This window comes from Choloepus didactylus, chromosome 6, assembly GCF_015220235.1.
Source record: "Choloepus didactylus isolate mChoDid1 chromosome 6, mChoDid1.pri, whole genome shotgun sequence".
In the NCBI taxonomy this organism is placed as follows: Eukaryota; Metazoa; Chordata; class Mammalia; order Pilosa; family Megalonychidae; genus Choloepus; species Choloepus didactylus.
The window spans coordinates 61,175,367-61,199,278 of NC_051312.1; the positions used below are offsets into that span (position 1 = coordinate 61,175,367).

Here is a 23,912-nt window from a genome sequence, read left to right on the forward strand (position 1 = left end):
AATATTTTTCCATCTTTTAAGGTCCCCTTCTATTTCTTTTAGGAGAGTTATGTAGTTTTCTTTGTATAGGTCTTTTACATCTTTGGTTAAGTTGATTCCTAGGTACTTGATTTTTTTAGTTGCTACTGAAAATGGTATCTTTTTCTTGAGTGTCTCTTCAGTTTGTTCATTTCTAGCATATAGAAACATTACTGACTTATGTGCATTAATCTTGTATCCCGCTACTTTGCTAAATTTGTTTATTAGCTCTAGTAGGTGTATCGTTGATTTCTCAGGGTTTTCTAGATATAAGATCATATCATCTGCAAACAATGACAGTTTTACTTCTTCTTTTCCAATTTGGATGCCTTTTATTTCTTTGTCTTGCCGGATTGCCCTGGCTAGCACTTCCAGCACAATGTTGAATAACAGTGGTGACAGCGGGCATCCTTGTCTTGTTCCTGATCTTAGAGGGAAGGCTTTCAGTCTCTCACCATTGAGTACTATGCTGGCTGTGGGTTTTTCATATATGCTCTTTATCATGTTGAGGAAGTTTCCTTCAATTCCTACCTTTTGAAGTGTTTTTATCAAAAAGGGATGTTGGATTTTGTCAAATGCTTTTTCAGCATCTATTGAGATGATCAATTGATTTTTCCCTTTCGAGTTTTTAATGTGTTGTAATACATTGATTGTTTTTCTTATGTTGAACCATCCTTGCATGCCTGGAATGAACCCCACTTGGTCATGGTGTATGATTTTTTTAATGTGTCTTTGGATTCAATTTGCAAGTATTTTGTTGAGGATTTTTGCATCTATATTCATTAGGGAGATTGGCCGGTAGTTTTCCTTTTTTGTAGCATCTTTGCCTGGTTTTGGTATTAGATTGATGTTAGCTTCATAAAATGAGCTAGGTAGTGTTCCATTTTTTTCAATGTTTTGAAAGAGTTTGAGTAAGATTGGTGTCAGTTCTTTCTGGAAAGTTTGGTAGAATTCCCCTGTGAAGCCATCTGGCCCTGGGCATTTATTTGTGGGAAGATTTTTGATGACTGATTGGATCTCTTTGCTTGTGATGGGTTGGTTGAAGTCTTCTATTTCTTCTCTGGTCAGTCTAGGTTGTTCATATGTTTCCAGGAAATTGTCCATTTCTTCTACATTATCCAGTTTGTTGCCATACAGTTGTTCATAGTATCCTCTTATAATTTTTTTAATTTCTTCAGGATCTGCAGTTATGTCACCTTTTTCATTCATTATTTTGTTTATATGGGTCTTCTCTCTTTTTGATTTTGTCAGTCTAGCTAGGGGCTTGTCAATCTTGTTGATCTTCTCAAAGAACCAACTTTTGGTGATATTTATCCTCTCTATTGTTTTCTTGTTCTCTATGTCATTTATTTCTGCTTTAATCCTTGTTATTTCTTTTCTTCTACTTGGTTTAGGATTGGTTTGCTGTTCATTTTCTAGCTTCTTCAGTTGATCCATTAGTTCTTTGATTTTGGCTCTTTCTTCCTTTTTAATATATGCGTTTAGTGCTATAAATTTCCCCCTTAGCACTGCTTTTGCTGCATCCCATAGGTTTTGGTATGTTGTGTTCTCATTTTCATTCGTCTCTATATATTTAGCAATTTCTCTTGCTATTTCTTCTTTAACCCACTGATTGTTTAGGAGTGTGTTGTTTAACCTCCAGGTATTTGTGAATTTTCTAAGTCTCTGATGGTTATTGACTTCTAATTGTATTCCATTGTGGTCAGAGAATGTGCTTTGAATAATTTCAATCTTTTTAAATTTATTGAGGCTTGTTTTATGTCCCAGCATATGATCTATTCTGGAGAAAGTTCCATGAGCACTAGAAAAGTATGTGTATCCTGGTGATTTGGGATGTAATGTCCTGTATATGTCTGTTAAATCTAATTTATTTATCAGATTGTTTAGGTTTTCAATTTCCTTATTGGTCTTCTGTCTGGTTGATCTATCTATAGGAGAGAGTGATTTGTTGAAGTCTCCCACAATTATTGTGGAAACATCAATTGCTTCCTTTAGTTTTGCCAGTGTTTCTCTCATGTATTTTGTGGCACCTTGATTGGGTGCATAGACATTTACGATTGTTATTTCTTCTTGCTGAATTGCCCCTTTTATTAGTATGTAGTGGCCTTCTTTGTCTCTCAAAACATCCCTGCATTTGAAGTCTATTTTATCTGAGATTAATATTGCTACACCTGCTTTCTTTTGGCTGTAGCTGGCATGAAATATTTTTTCCATCCTTTCACTTTCAGTTTCTTTGTGTCCCTGTGTCTAAGATGAGTCTCTTGTATGCAACATATTGATGGTTCATTTTTTTTGATCCATTCTGCGAATCTATATCTTTTAATTGGGGAGTTTAATCCATTTACATTCAACGTTAAAACCGTGAAGGCATTTCTTGAATCGGCCATCTTATCCTTTGGTTTATGTTTGCCATATTTTTCCCTCTCTCTATTAATATCCTTTATTGTACCCATACCGAATCTCTTTAGTACTGAACCTTTCTCCAAGTCTCTCTGTCCTGTCTTTGTTTCTCTGTCTGTAGGGCTCCCTTTAGTATCTCCAGTAGGGCAGGTCTCTTGTTAGCAAATTCTCTCAGCATTTGTTTGTCTGTGAAAAATTTAAGCTCTCCCTCAAATTTGAAGGAGAGCTTTGCTGGATAAAGTATTCTTGGCTGGAAATTCCTCTCACTCAGAATTTTAAATATATCGTGCCACTGCCTTCTTGCCTCCATGGTGGCTGCTGAGTAGTCACTACTTAGTCTTATGCTGTTTCCTTTGTATGTGGTGAATTGCTTTTCTCTTGCTGCTTTCAGAACTTGCTCCTTCTCTTCTGTGTTTGACAGTGTGATCAGTATATGTCTCGGAGTGGGTTTATTTGGATTTATTCTATTTGGAGTTCGCTGAGCATTTATGATTTGTGTACTTATGTTGTTTTGAAGATTTGGGAAGTTTTCCCCAACAATTTCTTTGAATACTCTTCCTAGACCTTTACCCTTTTCTTCCCCTTCTGGGACACCAATGAGTCTTACATTTGGACGTTTCATATTATCTATCATATCCCTGAGGTCCGTTTCGATTTTTTCAATTTTTTCCCCATTCTTTCTTTTATGCTTTCATTTTCCATTCTGTCATCTTCCAGGTCACTGATTCGTTGTTCAACTTCCTCTAGTCTTGTACTATGAGTGTCCAGAATCTTTTTAATTTGGTCAACAGTTTCTTTAATTTCCATAAGATCATCCATTTTTTTATTTAGTCTTGCAATGTCTTCTTTATGCTCTTCTAGAGTCTTCTTGATTTCCTTCATATCCCGTACTATGGTCTCATTGTTCATCTTTAGTTCTTTGAGTAGCTGCTCTAGGTGCTGTGTCTCTTCTGGTCTTTGGATTTGGGTGCTTGGGCTTGGGTTATCCATATCGTCTGGTTTTTTCATATGCTTTATAATTTTCTGTTGTTTTTGGCCTCGTGGCATTTGCTGAACTTGATAGGGTTCTTTTAGGGTTTGTAGACCTATTGAAGTCCTTATCTCTAATTTATCAGATCTACAGCTTCGTGGAGTACACTTTCTCTAACTAACCAGCAGGTGGCGTCCACGAGCCACCTGTTCTCCACGAGCCAGTTCTCCCCTGCTTAGCCTTTTTGGTGAGTGGGGGAGTGAGTCTTGTGGGGACCAATTGGTGTACCAAGCTTGCGTGTGTAGTTGGTGTTGCCTGCCCTGTATGTGGGGCGTGTTTCTGGGCAGTCGGGGAGGGGGGGTGGCCCTAACAATCAAATCTCCCTGATGATCCTAGAGTTTTAAAGCTGCTGCAATAGTCTAATCCTTCAGTTCAGTCCTGCCACAGTTTGTCTCTGCCACTGACCCACAAGTCTTTGGTATTGGCGTATGGCTCCTGAGACTTGCAAGTGGGCCCCTCTTCCAGGCTGTGCACCCCGGGTCCTCTGTTGAGGGATGACTGTGCTATGTCACAGGTGAGTGCCGTCACCCCAGGGCAGTTCTGGGCTGCTGGGCTGTGTAGGGAGGCTCCCAGTCTGCTCAAACGATGGCTGAATGGGGCTTTGTTAATTCACACTGCTCCACCTTCCCAGCTCTGGGACAATCAGCTGAGGTTGCAGGGAAGGCTAATGTCCACGCCCAGTTTTGTGGTGTGAGTTTTGTGGTGTGTGCTTGTTATTTGAAGCACTTCCGTCACACTGGGTTGTCTGGGGCAGCTCTGGGCTATGGGGCTGGCGATGGGCAGGAGTGTTTCCTGTCCACCAGGATGATGGCTGTGAGCGGACACCCCCCTTTTCTTGGGAAGTTGTGGTGTTTAGTGAATTTTCTCAGCCACTGGATTATTGCCTTTTGTCTCAGAGCTCTCTTAGTTCTGCTCTTGACTTGACGTGCCCAAACTGCAATTCTTTGAAGCTTTCTGTATTGGGCTTCTTAGAGTAATTGTTTTAGAAAAAGAAAAAAGGATTTAAAAAAAAAAAAAAAGGGCCCTCCTCAGAGATCTAATGGGTTATTGAAATGCTAATAGACAAAGCAACCAGGGCCATTAAGGAAAGGTCCACAGGGCAGAGAGATCAGCTTTTCTTCGGGATTTGTATATGCGCCTCAAGGCCTGAGCTCCGCCCTTCCCCTTTCTGTGTTTACCAGAACTCCAAAAATCCTCTGCTTTTATTTTGGAGTTTTTCGTGTTATTTTTTTTGTTTCTATGCCTGTCTCCTCTCTGCTGGGCTGGCAGCTCTCAGATTCTCTGGTGTCTGGTCTCAGTCTATCTATGGTTGGAGTATGGATCAGTAGAATGAGTTTCCGAGAAGGGCTACCACTGCAGTTCTCCCTTCTCCTTCCCGGAGCTGGCAGCCCCTCCTCCCACGGGACTGAGCCTGGCAGGGAGGGGCGCGGGTCCCCTGGCCGCAAAAACTTATAGATTTCGCTGATCTCAGCAGTTCGACATTTTCATGAGTGTTGTATGAAGTATGCCCAAAGACAGATTGCTCTGTGGTGTCCAGTCCACGCAGTTCCTGGCTTTTTACCTACTTTCCTGGAGGAGTAACTAAAACTTACAGCTCACCAGTCCTCCATCTTGCCCCGCCTCTAATCTCCTATATAGTTTTAAAATATAACAACAGGAGCTAAGCCCCATACATGAACAATCGCATTTATTCCTAACAACCTGAGAAGTGGGTATTCCTATTTCTCTTTTGCTGAAGGCGAAACAGAGGCTCAGAAAAGTTCATGATCTCTCCAAGGCAATAAACACTGGAACTGAAATTTGAATCTAGGTTTTTCCCGCTCAAAGCCTGATCTCCTAACACTGTGTAACTTGGCTTACTTGTACAACTATCATGTGTGGTGAATTTTAAAGCATACAAGATAATGTTTTATTTTTAAAGCTAACTTGTGGGCACATAAGTGTTTTTTATTCTTTTGGTGTGTAAAACATTCCACACTATATTTTTAATCCATTAACATTCAGTGTTATTACTGTAAAGGCAGTACTTACTTCAACTATTTTATCCTTTGGCTTTTATTTGTCAGACCTATTTTTTTCTCTTTTTATTCTTTTAGTTACCCTTACTAATACTCATCATTTCTGCACCCTCCTCCAAGTCTCTTTCTCTTGAATTCTTTTCAGCCAACAGAACTCTCTTTAGTTCTTGTAGGGCAGGTCTCTTGCTAAAACTCTCTCAGCTTCTGTTTATCTGTGAATATTTTAAACTCCCTCATTTTTGAAGGGATAGCTTTGCTGGATAGAGTATTCTTGGATGGCAATTTTTCTCTTTCAGTATCTTAAATGTATCGCACCACTGCCTTCTCGTCTCCATGGTGTCTGATGAGAAATCAGCACTTAGTCTTTTTAGGTTTCCCTTGTATATGGTGAGCTGCTTTTCTCTTGCTGCTTTCAGAATATTCTCCTTCTCTGTGGTGTTTGACAGTCAGATTAGCATGTGTCTTGGAGTGGATCTATTCATATTTATTCTGTTTGGAGTATGCTGGACTTCTTAGATTTGCATATATATGTGTCTTTTATAAGTGTTGGGAAATTTTCAACCATTATTTCTTCAAATATTCTTCCTGGCCCTTTTCCTTTCTCTTCTTCTGGGACACCTATGATGTGTATGTTTGTGCACTTCATGCTGTCAATCATTTCCCAGACACCCTTCTCAAAAATTTCCATATTTTTCTCCATTTGTTCTTCTGTTTGTTCAAATTCAGTTGTCTGTCTTCTAGCTCACTGATCCTTCGTTTTGCCTCTTCAAATATACTGTTGAGTGTCTCTAATATATTTTTAATTTTATCCACAGTATCTTTTATTCCCATAAAGTCTGTTATTTTTCTATGTATATTTTCAAATTCTTCCTTATGCTCACCTAGTGTCTTCATATCCTTTATCTCTTTGTGCATATTTTCCTTCATTTCCTTGAATTGAGTTAGATTTGTTTGAACATCTTTGATTAGTTGTTCCAAATTCTGTATCTCCTTCAGCTTTTTAATGTGTTACTTTGACTAGGTCATCTCTTTCTGTGTTTTAGTGTGCCTTGTGATTTTTTGCTTTTATCTGGTCATCTGATTACGTTGATGGGTCTATTCTGAAGGTCAGTTTCTCTTTCTATCTAGGATTGTTTGTTGCTTGGGTTTGTATCAGGGCACTGTTTTCATTATTTGATCATCAGTATTTCCCAGTCAAAACAGGGCTGGGCACCCATGCAGGGTGTGTAGACCAACTCCAACAGGTCTGGGATAGGGTCTGCAGAGGCTCTAAAAAGCCTTGCTTTTTTCCCCCTGCATTTTCCTGACTGCCCAGCAGATGGTGCCCTTTGGGACCCAGCAGCATCTGACCAGGAAGAGCTGAAATTGTGGGGGTCCCATTTACTCACTTTGCCAGCCAATATGTGGCTCAGTGTTGGGCTGTGTCCCCCTCTTTACTTGGGCTGGGGGGCTCCTGTAGCCACAGCTTTCCCCCAGGCAAGGATTGGCCTGCCCGCCACCTCTTTCCCTCAAGCACAAGAGGCAGGCACCAGAAGCTATGGCTGGAATTACGGTCTCTGACAACATTTTCTCAGACTCTCTGTCCCGCACTGACCTGGGGCACTGGAATCTCTTCCCTTGTCCCCCAGGTCCTCAAACAGTTGAATCGGACAGTGTCTGCCTGACTACTTGCTGCTTTTGGGAAAGAAGCAGGTTTTGCCATTCCCTTCCTAATCCTCTGTTTTGGAAGCTCCTCCTTGGTGGTCTTTTGTATTCTGCCCTCCTCAGCAGCTTGTGTCCTGCCCTGGATCTCTGTGGTCTTGGGCTTCTGTGTCTGGATATATGTGGGGATCTACCTCACTGCTGTGAGAGATTTTATAATTTGTGTCCCCAGTTGGAGGTGGGAGGGACCCCGGTTGCTGACTCTGGTCACTTCCCAAGTTGTGTGGGACTGAGAGAGAGAGGACTGGCCAGTCCAGGACAGAAGTTTCTTACCTGGTATTTTTCTTTTTCTTCAGTTCTGCATTTGTAGGATCTTTCTCCAGTCTTTGCCTTCCTCCAGAGTTCTGAGCAGGTGAGACTTGCCCTTTTTTCACTCAATCTCTGGGGAGAGGTTTTCAGTAGATGTCTTATGACACCATGTTGATGATGTCTCCTTTACAATATATTTTTTTTAAAACCACACAAGGAAAACAAAAAGAGGAGGAACTAACATTTGAACATATCCAGAGGCTCAAGGGTTGTCCACTGCAGAAAGAGGGCATGTCTGTGTCAGCACTCTCCTTGACTTACCAGCACAAACCAAGTGCCAATAAATGCCATCTGGGCTCCAAAGAAGCCTCTCCTGGGAGGTTGTTTTGTCATGTTCTCTACCCTCCGTGGTCATTGTCATTTACTGTTCTTGACAGCTGGTTCCATTTTTCCCTAAAACAACTTTTCTTTGTCAAAGAGCATAGTCCTCCTAACCATCTACTTTTTCTTAGGAGGCAGCATTTTTTTTTTATTGTAAAGATCACTGATTTGGGGAGCCACAAAGACCTGGGTTTTAATCTCCACAGTCCATCATTTATAGATTACTGAGTTTTCTCAAGATTTATCCTCTCTGAGCCTCAGTTTTCTTCTCCTTTAAAATGGGGATATGTTCCACTGTACCTTTCCCACAGAGGAGTTAAAAGAATTAAATGAAGATTGAATAAGAAAATGAATGCAAAGCCCCTAGGACACTGCCAGACTCTATAGCTTCCCTTTTGAGTTCAGAAAATAGAGTTGCTCTACCTGCAGCCTCTTGGAGCTCACATAAGGCTCTTTACTCAAAGGTAAACTAAGTAGCTATCCCTTCCAAACTCTCAAATTCAGAATCTAGAATATAGGTTGCCAGGGGACAGGGTGGGGATAGGGAATGGGAATGTAAGGCTTAAAAGGTTCAGGGTTCCTATTTTGAACAATGGAAATGTTTTGGTAATGGATGGTGGTGATGGTAGCACAACATTGTGGATGCAATTTACAACACTGAAATATATATCTGAATGTGATTAAAGGGGGTGGGGGGAATGTTAGATTGTATATATGGTAACAGAATAAAAAATTTAAAAAAATCCCTGGAACTACACTACCCAAACAGTGAACCCTAAGTTAAACCATGGACTTTAATTAATAGTGCAATAGTTAAAAAATTAAAAAAAGCAGCTGTCCCTTCTCCTTTCTAGTGTATTCCCTGCATTCTGCAGTCACTGGAGTCCAGAAATCAATCATGAATGATTTAATAGAGAAAATTCAATGGGAGGTTTTACTCTGGTTTTTTAAAGTAGCTTTATAGAGGTATAAAATTTGCATAAATAAAATTTACTTAAGTGTACAACTTAACAATCTTTAGTTTTAGAGCATTTCTATCATCCCCAAATGATTTCTCATACCTACTGTGGCCAATCCCCAATCCCACCCAGGCAACCACTAATCTGCTTTCAGTTTCTACAGATTTGCCTTTTCTTGATATCTTATATAAATGGAATTATGCAATATGTAGTCTTCTGCATCTGGCTTCTTTCACTTAGCATATTTTTGAGGTTCATTCATGTTAAAGCATGTATCGTAAGTTTGTTCCTTTATATTGCTGAGTAGTATACCATTATATGATATACCACATTTTGTTTATCCATTCACCAGTTGATGGACGTTTAGATCGCATAATTTTTTTTAAGAACATAAAATCTCAAACACTGGATGCTCTGATTGGGGTGGGAAGCCACACAAGTTTATGCCATGGGTGGTCTATACCAGACAGTATCCAAAATAACTAGAATTGTGTTCTTTTCATATTTTAAATGCCATGTATCTGTGTTCCATGAGGCCTGGGGAGCCAGCTCCACAGGCAGTCTAAAAACAAAATCTGTTGGCCCACAAAAATGTTTCCATCATAACCCTTCCCAAGACTTTGGAGAAGGAACACCTTTTTGTGTCCAGTCAACTAACTTCACCCTCTTGATTTCTAGAAGAAAAAAAAAAAAAAAGATGTAGACCCACAGAGCAGAATTGACTTGCCCAGAGATACCCTTGCTAGCTGGTGGCTAAACCAGCGCTGGAACCCTGTTCTCGCTTCTCTTTTTGTGGCTGCCCCCATGTAAACTGAAGAACAAACCACAGAGGCCATATTTCAGTTTCCATTAGAATTCAGTATTGTCACGCATCTTAGTTTCTTTGGGTTCTGGCTGATCTCTTTGTTCCCACTGGCTGGTATTAATCAGCCTGGATGCCGTAGTAAGGCTGGGCATGAAGGGTCAAGATAGGGTTGTTTCCTTTTCAACATTATTTAAGAGAAATCTCAGGCCTGGTTTACTAAGGCACAAGCATTAGAATAATCTAATAGAAAGAAATTTGCTTGGTAGGGAAGAAGGGATTTGGAGCCAAGGGGAGGGCTGCCTCAGACTGCAGAGTGGTGAATTCCTATTCAATTTCCTTAAGCCACAGTTGTGTGAGGCCTGCCCAGCTGATCTGGGAATGTGGATTCTCTGGCGTTATTCCTCCAGATGGGCTGGCTACATACCTTATGTTCACTGCACAACTTTCAACCCTACTCTTGCAGCCCTTCTGTGTCGTGCTCACCAAGGCTGCCAACGAGTCAACCCACAGAAATGCAGTGAGCGGGTGGGAGCAGAGCCCACAGGACCCTCCTGTGAGGGACAGAAATGGTACCTCACTCCCCAACTCAGGGTTTTAGGTGATGTAGGTGGGAGGAAGCGTTCCACCTGCTGCTTTCATCCGGAAGGTCCAGAAAGACCTCTTCCTTTCTGGAGGAGGGGAGGGGCAAGCTCAGCAGCGAGGTCTCTGGCCATCAAGGAGCAAGCCCTGGTCTGGGCTAATCAAGCTGGTGAATGATTTCACTTCAAAAGCATACACTTCTTCCAGGAGGTACATGGAAGGTTCTTCCTGCCACTGTTTCCTCGAACCTACAAGGCTGAAGAAGAGCTAGCTCTTTGTCTCCATATCACCTCTGTCCATCTTCCATCTGGATTTCCCGTCGCCCGCCTTTTATGTCTGGTGAGTGCTTGCTCATCCTGCAAATCCCAGGGGGCGGGGACATCAGCTCCTCTCTGAATCCCTCCTGATGGTCCCAGGCAGAGCTGGTCACCGCCTTTCTTTGGTCATCACAGGATCCTCTCTGTACCACTAGCATGGCCCTTATTAATTGGAATGAAGGCTAGTTGTGTAGGACTGGCTTGAATATCTGCGTATCCCAGGGCCCACCACTGTGCCTGACACACAGGACATGCCCAGGAAGTGTTTGCTGAACTAAACAGGACATACCTATCTCCTGACCTCTGCTCTGCATTACAGGAGGGTGGACTCAGGCCCAGGTAGCACAACCCCCAGGTGTTCCTAAAACTCCCAGAGGTAAAACCTATCCTTTCTCACAGAGACAGATTTACAGACGGTTGTGACAGGTGGTGTGTGTGTTGGGGAGGGACTGTGTGGTGGGAGGAGGGCAGAACTTGAAAATCACCCCAGGGCAGGGTGAGGCCCAAGCTCTCAGGACTCTGGCATGTCTCCAAGAGCAGACAGACAGGTCCAACCTTCAGGAACACTGAGGGGGCAGGAGGCCTGGCACAAGGGCAGCACCCTACACCAGCAGCACCTCCACGGGGCTCATCCGAGCCTGCAGCCTCTGCCTGGAAGCACCCGCCGTGGAACAAAGGCTTTCTGTGGCTTTCTAAGAGGCAAGTCGGGACAGGGCCTGAGTTGCTGAAATGTTTCAAGGACAGGTGCGTACACCCTCCCGGGTTCCAAACCCAGCTTTACTCACTGGGAAGGAGAAAGGGTGCGGATGTATCTAAGGTTTCATCAGAGAGGAGCCTCAGGGCACTCATCTTCAAAAAGAAAACAAAAAGCATTAAAACTGCATAATTTTTTTAACAGTATAATGCTTTTCTATTATTTATGCAGGTGGTTAGAAGTGTGAGCAGTGAAATGTAATGGAAAGAACCAGGCCTTTGAATCAGATGTGGCTAGCTTAGCCACAGCCTAATCTTGTGAGCCTCCCTTTTCCCATATGTAACAATCTCTTTGTGTCTTGGTTTCCTCATCTGTATAATGGATAATACTAATACTGACCACATAAGGATCCTGGGGGGATTAAATAAGATAAAAATGTGTACAGCACTTAGCTCAGTGACTGACACATGGCAGGTTCTCAATAAATGGTTTCTATTTTTGTAATTTAACAGGATGTCATGTGAGGTATTTCCTATAACCCTGAAAATTGTGAATAAGGCCCAAATATGAGGATAAATGGTTCTATGTACCCCCACTTTATAACTTTAGGGAGCTGCCAAAAGTTGGGGCCGGTCACCTTCCCACAGGATTTACTGAGCTGTACCAGTTAAGAATCATCTTACCACAAAACCACCACCATCATCATTCCCACCCCCCAAAAAATTAATATAAGATTAAAGTGAGAAAAGGTCATTGGTGGGTTTCTTTTTTGTGGTGGTGGTGGTGTGTTCAAACACCATGGAGACAGGATACTTTCTCCCCTTACCAAGAAGGAAAAGGTGGGGTCCTTGCCTTCCTTGAAGTGAAGGGAATGGAGACTCCAAGAGAATCAGTCAAAGGTGGGGATGCTGGCAAGAGGGAGAGCCTGGCATTCTAGTCCCCTTTTGGACATCTGCTTAGCAGACCATTTGGCCGATCTGCCTCTTGGCTACCAGAGCGGGAGTGAAAGAACCAAAGAGATTGTATGGTGGGGGACTGCCAGGTGACAGGAGGCCTGTTCCACCCACCTGAAGAGGAAGGTGGGCGTGCACACAGTCCTGCCAGCCCTATGGTAGATAATGGAGGGTTCAGGACACAGGGCTGTGGTCTCACGAGGACCACCCTAGTGTGGGGGCAAAGAAGACCTACATTGGGGGGATGGGACACAAGTGCCACAAGCTTGGGTGAACTGGAAGAGCTGGCCAGATTACACAAAATCCTACTGATGTCCTGGGAGCAGCATGGGAGCAAGTCCCCAGGTAGCAGGACATGTTGAGACCACCAGCCGTGGACAGTGGCAGTTACAGCCACCCAAGGGGAGGACTGCAACTTCACCACCAGCACAACGCTGCCTCCTCTATGCTGCCCCAATCCCAGAAGCTCAGGCACAGGAAAAAGGGAAGGGGAAGAGAAAGGAAGTCAAGCTACCACGGCCCACCCCCCTTCAAGCTTCTAAAGTCACTTGCACTGGGAGGGGCGGGTGGGGGGGGCGCATAGAAGAAAAGAGCTTCAAATATAGTTTGAGATTGAAGTTTAAAAATGAACAAGACTGAGTCACAAATATTGACATAAAACAGTTCTATAACTGAACGTTACTGAAAAGTTATGGCTTGGAGCCAAGATATCACTGAGACACAACCCAGCAGGAAAGACAGGGGTTCAAAATAGCACAGTTGGGGGACAGTTACTGAAATACCATAAAACCATTTCATAGTTATACCCCAATGGGTTGATGCCTCAACGCTGGTTACAGTATGTTCTTCTGTGTCAGAGACTCTCAGGAGAGGCCACATCCCAATATCTAAAAAGGGAAGAGTCAAGTGTCTTTGCATTATATGCCTCCATGGACAGCACGACATCTTCTGAGGCAATGCTCCAAGTAACAGAGCTCTAAATCTTTTCTGATTTCTTTCCCCTGGATTTTATCCAGCTGCTGCCCCCCAAAGAAACCATGTTATATACAAAGGACATGAGCTCTGACATCAGAAAGACCTGGGTTCAAATCCTGCCTCTGCCACTCACTAGCTACATGTGCTAGTGACATCAGGGATGTCACTCATAACCTCTTTATGACAAAGTTTCTGTATCTGTAAACTGAGGCAATTATAAACTCAAACTTCAGTTATGAGAACTGGAGCTGATGCAGATAAAATCCCTGAAAGCACAGTAGGTACTTATTTATCCAACAAATATTTATTGCATAGATTCTCTGTCTCAAGGTACATAGATGATGGGTCAGAGAGGATGGGGGAACAAATGAGGCAGAAGGCAGGACAATGGATAGATGGTTGAACAGCCAGCTGTCACTTCCAGGCTACAGGGACAAAGCTGGTCTGCGGAAGCTGCATCCTGTAGAGCCTTTGCCATATAAATTCCTGTCCCTGGAGTCAAGTCACTCCCAGAAACTAGGAGGAGGATATACCTGCCACCTACCAGCCAGCACAAGAGCTCTCTAGCAGGAGGAAGCAGTGTGTGCCTTGGAATCAGAATTTGCATCTCCCTACCTATCCATGGCAACACCTCCAGCCCACTCTCTCAGCAATGTGTATTCCACACAGCAGTCAGTCTAGATCTTATCCCCATGGCACCTCTGGAAGCAATATGACTATGCCTGACCTGGGGCAGGCCCAGCACACTCAATTTCCTACTTGGGGAATTACAGCAGAGAATTCCATGTCCCAATCAGATATGTGAAACACCTATGAGCACCAACAGTGGCCATTTATACTACCTGCCCCCAATACAGGACAGTTCAGAAGCACAGCCAGGTACACCAAGCTCTCAGCACATTACAGAGCAAAAGCAAAGAACAGGTCCCAAATGGAATCCATAACATGTTTGCAAACTTACCTACTCCATTTGGCTGCTTTCTTCTTCATTGCTCGACTCCTCCCCACCCTGACCACTGCAGTAGACGCTAAGGTGCATCTTTTCAAAAGGCAACCTTACCAGGAGAAGGTGGTATCATCTGAAACCCAAACTGCTTTACCTGTTCTGGGAAAACTGGAGGCAGGTGCAACCTAATGAGTTTGGGAGGAGGCCGAGGCCCATGGCAGCTTTTAAGCTGGCAGCTGTTGGTATTTACAAACAGGAGACAGAGGGAAGGTTTCCAGGGTGAGATTTTGCCTGGGGAACCTAAGCCATCTCCAGACCAATAACTAATTTAACAGCAAACCATTAGGAAAAGCTACTGTCCTAATTAGCCACCAAATTTGAGGTAATTAAAAACTTATCAGGATGTAAAAATTTAGACTCTCATTAATAAACCACATATATTTGTGCGTGTGTGTGTGTGTGTGAGTGTGTGAGTGTGTGTGTTTTGAGAGCAAAGAAAAGTGCTGCTGCTTCTATTAAAGTAAGAGATAAAGACTAGGCATTTTTTTCTGAGAGCTGTACAGTTTAAGTATGTTCCATGGTTAAGCATTTTCTCACTGAGAATTAACTGAACCTCTAAATAGGTGAATCAAATCAGCATCGCTTAACTAAGCCCTTCTCAAACAGAGGCAGCTTCTTCACTTGTCTTCACTACTCCCTCAGTTTCTTGTAGATGTGGCTGGTATGATTCTTTGTGTAACTTTGGAGTGATTTTTTTTGAGTTGTCAAAAAGTGGCAACCTCAAGTCTAGACAAGTATTGACTGAACTGCCTGCAGGAACCAGAAAAGCCCACCAATAATTCTTGTCTTAACTCTATTAATCAATAAGTAACAGGTGAGCATGCCAATGATGAAAAGGCAGTTTAATGACTAGCGTGCTGACTCACCTTCTGCAGACAGCCCCTGGATGTTTATCCCCTTAGCTGCCAGGAAATTCAAGCAGGCATCGATGTTTTCAATCTAGGGGGGAAAAACCAACAATATGCACTCAATACATGTTCATTGTCTTCCTGTGCCATCTTTTATTAGGAACAAAGGGCCATGTAGGAGAAAGGGCTCATTGTGCATTTGTGAAGGTTCTCTACAAGGAAAAATAGTACATCAAAACGCCCAATGGATGGATGGATGCAGGTCAGGACTCTCCCTTGTCTGTACTTGCCCAGGAAAAGGTTACCTAATATCCCAACCATACAGCTCCAAAAGTGGAGGTTCCTGGATTGCTCATGGCACCAAAAATAACCAGGGTGGAGTTGGAGCTCTTGTGTTAATCACTGTCACCAGTGCAATCCTGAGGACCTGAGCAACTGCCAGAGAAGTGGAGGAGGGGATGAGGTTAATGGATCCACCCTTCTACCAGCAGCTGGCAGAAAGTTCCAGCTACAAGGCAGGCAGTCAAATGTAAAAACAGTGAATGGGGTTTTCAGTAGGAATCTGGGTAGTGTTGACTCACAAAATTCTCAGGATGGCAGGCATTTCAGGTGACGAGGGTGGGCTGTGACCCCTCGGTACCCCTCTGTCCTTCGTGCTCTCTGTGGCAGGAAGGGATCCACCAGTGAGAGTCCAGGAAGCCTCCCAGGTTGGCTAGTGCTGATGCCATGACAAAGGCAAGCCAACACCCAGCCCTCACACCAAAGAACAATTAGGTCATTCCCAAAGGTCTGATCTGACGTCCTTTGTCAGGGCTAATTATTTTTTGGTTAAAAGGAAAATGTTCTGGCTTGATTAATGTCAATGGTGACCATAAGCAAACAGAATTGCTTTTGACTCGACACAGGGATATTAGAGTTTCACACAATTTGCATTGTACAACGGAATCCCACTCCCTTCTACACGATGTCCAGGCTCAGTCAAATTATTATGATTTCAAACCACTACTGAACCCACAGAGTTTATTTTGAGCCAATAAATGACTGTCATTCAGCATGTATGACCATCCTCTCTACCCCCATGTAGTTTTTCTGACAGCCCTTAGCAGCAGCAGAGTGACGCCACTCTCTAATTGAGTCGAGTCTGGTCCTAAGGCAGGCTTCTGGAAGTTCCCTTCCACCCTCTCACTGACATCCACAATTTTCCTTTCCTAAACCCAGCCTCCACATCCTCCAAATGCTTTCAATTAAGCTATGAAGCACCTGAATAAAACTGCGCCCATTTTATAAGAACCCACTCCACCCTTAGCGTGAGGTTATCACGTGCTCGTATTTTTAGCACAGATTCCCACCTCTTTCCCAATCCCTAATCCATCTTGAAGGATCTGCATCAAGGAGACATTTTCTCATCCGTAGGAAAAGGGGCAAAATGCAATTTCCTGCAAAATACATAAATGCTGATGCTCTGGATGATGCTTTCCCCCATGGCAGAAAATCATTCCTTATATAGGGGGAGGAAAAGTGAGATTGCTTTCAATCTTTTCGTCTGCCCAGCCCCAGAATGACTGACAGCAACAACCAGACACTAGTGTCTTGGGAGGAAGGTGAAGAGACAAAGCAAGAGAATGACTGGGAGCACTTTGTGGGAGGCGTTTTAGAGCATTTTGCTCCCATGTATAAGTGTAATAAAAACTGTATGTCCAAATGCTATTTTAAAACAGAAAGCCTGCTTCTAAGAAAATGCTAACCATAATCCTTATTTCTACTGTTGTACACAGTTGTACCAAAACCACCTAAAATGATTTGTTGACCCTCTTCCTCAGCACCCTAAGCAAAAAGAGACACTAGTATTTAAATCATGATAAAATTATAAAATTCCTCTTCCATTCCTTGTCTCCTCCTATAATCCTGTCTAATTCTTCAATAAAGTATCTTGCACATGGCTGATAAGCCAGACTTTGGCAATATGTCCCCAAGGAAAACGAGAAAAAGATAAAGAAATGCTGACCATACCTGCATCTCTGTTAATGCAAAGAAAAACAATGGTACACTTGATATTTATCTTTGAAAGTGTCATGTGGATGGACTGAAAGGGTAAGTTAAGTTTTTTCAGCAACAGTGCACCAGTGTTGCACTGAAAAAAAAATTTAAGACACCCAGCAACATATTCAAGAAAAGCACTGCTTTACTATAATGTGTTTCTATAGCATTTTCCTTCCAAGAAAGTATGTTTACTTGTCACATTTATGCGTAAAGCAACATTTAAAATAGATGTTAGAATACAGTTCTGATTTGTTTCAACTCAGTCAACCACTGCTTTCTTTTAATGTTATACTCAACTAAAGGGATTAATAATTATAAGTTACCAGGAATAGTCTCCTCCTCAATGAATTTTTAAGTCCTATAATTCTTTTGTATATTATATTAATTTATATCAGCAGTTATGATGGGAGGGAGGGGCAATCTGCTCCCCACCCCACACCGCATCCTGGAGGGACATGAGGCAATGTCTGGCAATATTTTGGGTTGTCAGAACCCAGTGGGGGGTGCTACTGGCATCTAGAAGTAGAGGCCTGGGGTGTTGCTGAACATCCTATAATGCACAGGACAGCCACTCCCACCCCCTTATCACCCCCTCCACAATGTCAATAGTGTCTTGGCTGAGAAACTCGGAATTACATGATTCTTTTTATCATTCATTCAATTAACATAATTGAATTGTAATGGTGTTGGTTTTGGCAAGTTTGGCTTGATGGAGGTGAGGTATGGAAGTCAGACTTTGACCACGATCACAGAGCTGGGGCTGGAACCCAGGAGTCCCCCCTCCCCATCACAGGAGCCCACTTTTACACAGTCCTCCTCTTTGGGGCCCACAGAGCCATTCCATACACACACCATGACTCCTATCCTTTTCAGGGAGAATCAGAGCATATAAACAGTTTAAGAGAAATATTAGGATCTTCCTTTGCTAGGTGAACAGAGGAGGCCTAAGGGACCAAGAATGCTTTCTCTTGAAGAGGTGATGAAATACATGAACAATATCCAGATACCCGATTGCACGCCTAGGAAATGATAAAATTAAAAATAAGAACACGGGCCATCATTTTAAAAGACAATTCTTGAGCCCATCTAGTGAATGAATTTCTTCCCTTTACTATGAGTTCTCTGCTCACAGAAGAGTTCAAAAAACATTCCTCAAGTCTCAAATCCAGTCTTTAATAATATTCCATTAAGTTTAAAAAATCACTCCTGACAAGGCAGCTGAGACCCACGCGCTTTTCATCTGCACCCCAGGAAGAGAGGGAGGGTAAGAAGCAGAGGGTCAGACTTGGCTTCCAACCTCCTGGCTTCGTTTGGAATGAGATCAGAAGGGGAGGCTGTCTCTTTGATCCACACTCTCTTCTGATTAAAATTCACCTCAAGGTTTGCTTCCAAATACTGTACAGGTAAACAATCCATCCACGGGCACTACTGAAATTTCAAGCTCCAGCCACGTCCCGGAGAGCGGGCCTAGCTACAGGGCCGGTGCTGCCTGCAGCATAAGGATGTCCTTGTGTGGATCTTTAAGGAGGCTGGTGGTCATGTGTGATCCAGACATGTAGCATGAGATAAGGAGTTAGGAGGCAGAGCAACGATGGAAAAGACTCTTAACTAGCAAAGTATGTAAATACGACCAAAGTTGTTCATTAACACGTAGCAGCCAATATAAACTACTTTCCAAAATTAGATGAAATATCTGTGCAAAGTCTGACATTCCAGTGTTGCGGAAAGGGGATGGGCAGCAGCACTGGACGAGGAGGCTAGCGAAGCTGTTGCTATAGAAATGGATCCACCAACTCTGGGATCAAGTTGCTGGAGTTTGCAGAGGGAGCTGGGGTGGAGGTGGGAAGCCCAGAAGGGGCAATCCAATGCGGCTTGGAGCCCCTGGGAGTAGGGAGGTGCTGGATTAAAGGAGGGGGGCAGAGAAAGAGGCAGACCAAGAAGGATGCATATCTCCATGTTTCCCTTTGTTCGAGGCCAAATATGTTCTCCACCCTGTGCAGTCCATGAAAATCCAAGAGACAGGCTGCAGTAAAGCCTTTCTATCAGTCTCAGCTGTGGATTTCAATCCCAAAGTTGAAGAGCTTCTTAACAGTTTCTGAATTTTATCCACAGGCTGTGTATGTTGCAGCCTCTGCCTCCCACAACCAGGAGTACATCCTCACCCAGGACAGCCAGAGAGCAAGACAGACACCCTGAGAAAAATCTAAACAAATGCCCACAACTGGAAAGAGAAAGGGGAGGGGAAAAAGACAACAAATGGAAAACTTCACATTTCAATCATGATTAAGGCTGGACTGGGTCTCATGATAACGTGAACTATGCAAACCTCGGAAGCACTGCTGCATATCTCCCTGGTAGCTTAGAAACTGATCAAATACCTTCTGTTGTAGCAGTTGTCATGGCAGCATTTTTCTCTGAATACCAGTGTAGCTGAGTGCAAAGCCCAGGAAAATGACTGATGCCAATGAAGATGACCTCTATGGGTGCAACCTCAGTTCAGGGGTTCTGGGCACACCAAGTAAATGCAAGACTGGTTTTTTTGAGTTAAAAGTTTCCCACTCAGTCCCTTGGAGATCTCCAACCTAGGAGGAGAAAGCTGGGAGAGGAGGCACAAGGCTGTTGCATTCAACTCAGGCATGGTCACAGTTTTAAAAATCATAAAATGCCTAAACCTAGGCCATGGGGGACCCTGACCCCAGATAAGCCTAAGTGAGAACTTTAATGTCCCAGCAATTTTAAAAGCACAGCGTACTTTCTTCATGAAACTCATATATCAGCTCAAATAACTTCCTTCCAGAAGTGTGTGTGACCTTCACACCTGTTATTACTACTCGCCAACAAAAATATCATTCATCCACTCGTATTTACTGAGCTCCTACAGGGGGTCAGGCAATGTAATGGTGATAGCTGTACAGTGGTGAATAGATATAATCCCTGCCCTCGCAGAGCCTACAGTCTAATATAGGGGAAGGACATTAAATAAAGAATGCACAGGTAAGCACATGATCATAAGCCCTCATGGTTACTATGAAAGGGAAGAGAGTGCTGGGAAAGCATATTTTAGACGATCTAACCTAGCCTGGGAGGGTCAGGCATGAAATTCTTAAGGAAGAAACATAAGTCCAAAGAGGCAGGACTTTTTGTCCATTCCGTCCATGGATCTATCCCCAAGCACCTAGAATAGTGTGCAGCACATAGTAGTTGCTTAAAAACTATTTGTCGACTAAATGAATGGTGGAAAATTTGAGCTGAGAATCTGAGAGCTTAACCAGGCACTAACAGTGGGAAGAAGAGCATACCAAGTCTAGGGAACAGAAGTGTTGAAAGCCTCAAGGCAGTGTTCTGGTTTGCTAGAGCTGCCATTATGCAACTACCAGAAATGAATTGGCTTTTATAAAGGGGATTTATTAGGTTACAAATTTACAGTTCTAAGGCTGTACAAGTATCCAAACTAAGGCATCAACAAGAGGTTACCTTCACCAAAGACAGGCTGGTGGTGTCCGGAACACCTCTTGTCAGCTGGGAAGGAATGTGGCTGGCGTCTACTGGTCCTGGTTTTGAAATGGCTTTCTCCAAAATATCTCTGGTGTTCTGTCTCTCTTAGCTTCTCTCTCTCAGCTCCTGTGCATCTTTGCTTGTTCTCTTAGCTTAACATCTCCAAACGTCTTTCTGTCTGCATCTCCAAGCTCTTAGATGCTCCCAGTGTCAGCTCTTAGCTTCTCCCAGTGGCAAACTCTTGATTACCTACCTTAGTGTCTTTCCAAATGTCTCTCCAAGCTTCCCTGAGCTCCTTCTCTCCTTGAGCTCTCTTCAAGAACTCCAGTGATCTAATTAAGACCCACCTGGAATGGGTGGGGTCACATCTCCATTCAAGCATCAAAGCTTTTAGCAAGCCAGCTCTAGCTCTCGTGGTGGCTTTGAAAAAGGAAAGCTGGCTGAGACAAGAGTTCCTATGTCAATCTGTTTCTCTTCCTGCTTTACTGCTCTGCCCAGCCCCTTCCCCTTTAAGTTGGCAACTTCTTCGACAATAACTTTAAAAATATTAACTACTGCTGTTACTGCAAATGGGTAAGTCCATATAGATTAAAAAATCATCTCTTTAGAGGAGAAAAAAATTGAAAGCAAAAATCTATCTCAAGTTCCTCCGGTGACTATCTTTTTCCACTTTGCTTCCAACTGCCCAGAGTATTTCATTTTCCTATTAACTTTCTGACTTCTCCATTTTTCCCTTGAAACAAAAAAAGAAACCTGGGAAGGGAGTTGTTGTTGAAATTCTAAAAGTCAGTCCCTACTCAAGAGGCTCCCATAATAAACCCTTACCGCTGAGCTCTACATGGCATTCTGTTTTAGAGATGGTGGCCAAGAAGACTGCAGACCATGAGGGGAAGAACTCTACTGGTGATCAGTGTTGTCAGAAGGATGCTTTTGAGTGTTTTCAATCCGCATACCAGTCCACAGTAAATTTATATCATTTCTTCTGCTACAAATTCCTAACTTTCTAATATGCCCAAAAGGAAATGTTCCAAGTAGAGGCCTCCAAATGAGGAACTTGGACACAAATGTGAAAGGGGAGTATCTAGGGCTAAGGAATGCTATTTAGAGGACACAGCATAGACTTTGGGATCAGACAAATCTTAGCTCAAATCCTGATTCTCCTATTTACTAAATTATGACCTTTAGTAAGTCACCTCAGTGGCCTGATCCATAAAATGGGGATTAAAACATCTACACACAGAGTGGTTTTTACAGAAGAGGATACATGTGTGGTGCTTCACATAATACCTGAGATTCTGTAAGTGCCCAATAACTGTGCTTTTTGTTACTATTGTTATTTTTGATGTGACTGTCTCTGGGCAATAGTCCTAGGGCCATGACATTCCCAAAGCTGTGTCTGGGGTTGGCCTGTGGCAAAACAGAGAATTAGACAAGCTTATCTTGGCTGCCTTCCATTTCTTTCATGGCTTTCCTTTCAATCTCAGCTATCCAGGACTTGGGGCCCTCTCTGTCATCTATTGTCATACATGCCTCTCAGCAACCCCTCTCCTAAAAAGACTGATAAACTTACAGCAAGGTAGAAGTGGCTGCTATTGGCTTTCCATGCTACCTCTCCCAGTGGTATTTGTTTTCTATCACAATTATTAGGTGATAGTATCTATTGCAAGAATATAGGCTTTGCATTCATCCACACCTAGGTTCTGGCCTCCTTATTTACTACCCACAAGACTCTGGGAAATTTATTAACCTCTTCCAGCCTCATTCATCATCAAAATAGGAATGCTGATATTATCTCATGGTATTATTAAGAGAATTAGATGGGTTAACAGATGTCAAGGGCCTGGAACTTTACATAGAGATTTTTAAAGCTCTTTTTAAAGATTCATTCCATTCTTTATACAATTCCCAAGCAGCAGAATTTTAGACACCATTGGCATTTCCTGAAAACCAAAGAATTTTGGAGTTGTGAGACCCTCTGAGACTTGTAATTAAATTATAAGACACTATGACAGCCTCTCTATGAATGGGTATTTTGTAGCAAGAATTCATCTTGACCCTGCCAGATCAGTACTGTCTGTCCAAAAAGCTTTCTGGTCAAAGTCTCCTCTATCAAGCAACGTGGGAAACTTTAAGACATTAGACAAATAGTTTTAGTTAAGAAGATTCAACTATTCAAATTTTTGCAGAAAATGTTGGTCTTATCCATAGAGAAGGATACAAACTCAGACTCAAACATTAACCTGACTTCTGGCTGCCGAAACACATGGCTGCCACTCAATCAGAAAGAGTGGCACTGTGGACACTTGTTAGAGAATTTTATCCAGGAATGAACTGGCAGCCTCATTCATTCCTCAAAAAATACTGATTGACATCTACTCTCACCCAGGTCCTGCCCTAGGGGCTGGGAATGCAGTGGTGGACAAGACACATGTGGTCCTTTGTTAGTGGATCAGACCACCTCCTGGGCAAGAGTAGATTTTATGCAAATAATCACCCCAACAAGCAAACAGTTTACAAATATGTAAGGGCTGACTTGTCAACCCATCTACTCAAAACCTGACACTGACTGCTCTGCTGTTTTTAGAAGGCCTGGGTTCTTTTTGTATCTTGTCATTTTACATTCTTAAACCCATAAGCCAACCCAAAGTCTTCAAGTGTCAGCAGGATATAGACGCAAAATAAAATAAAATAGCAGATCCTTGATATTCAGGAGTACATACGCTCCAGGATTGCAGTGAATCCTCAATTCTGTAAATACCATTAGATCATACTATTTCACCCACAAAACAAGTACACATGAAAGAATAGGGTAATGGAATAATTTGTAGGTGACGGCCAAATGCTAGACTCATTTACTAGCTTGGTGATCAGTTCCCTTACACCAGCCTGCACAGCTCCATTTTTGCCTCAATCAATTTGTCAATGTCTGTTGCTTATGGTTTTTCTAGGTTGCTCATGAATAGTCAATCCATGGATTTCAACCCTGTAATTCCGACTAGAGTGAACATACGTGCAAGACCCATCCTGGCAGAATCCATAAGCAGCAAATAACCATACTGCGAAAGTAAAGCAAGCAGATATGTTTGAATGCTTTCATAGTCAATTCAGAATCCTGCAGGACTTGGCCTGCCTACTGTGATGACAGCTGGAAGGAAGGTGATTGCTCTGTTATTCTCTGCCTGTATATATCATGCTAAATTAATATCCACAGGAGATCTAATTCAAAAATCATCATTCTGTTTCCGCTCTAATTTCAGATTCTCCTAGCAGTTAGTGAGTCTTACATGTCAAGCATGATGACACTTAGGAACTTTTACATATATTATCTCAATCTATTTTTTATTTCAAAAAGTTGTTTATAGGTTTGGCTAAAGAGTTCCGCCTGAATTATAGACCACTGGTGAACACTAGTGTATAGTTTGGGGGATTTTCTAAGTAATATGC

General features: G+C 42.7%; 1 protein-coding gene across 10 annotated transcripts in view; it reads right to left on the reverse strand.

The window, feature by feature from the left end:
• Positions 1-23,912, reverse strand: part of NAV2 (neuron navigator 2) — a 747,149-nt gene that overhangs the window by 231,698 nt on the left and 491,539 nt on the right. For all 10 annotated transcript variants that reach the window (XM_037839250.1, XM_037839257.1, XM_037839249.1 and 7 more), the window contains exon 4: positions 14,952-15,024. In XM_037839250.1, coding sequence (XP_037695178.1) covers positions 14,952-15,024 — 73 coding nt within the window. The remainder of the gene's footprint in view (positions 1-14,951; positions 15,025-23,912) is intronic.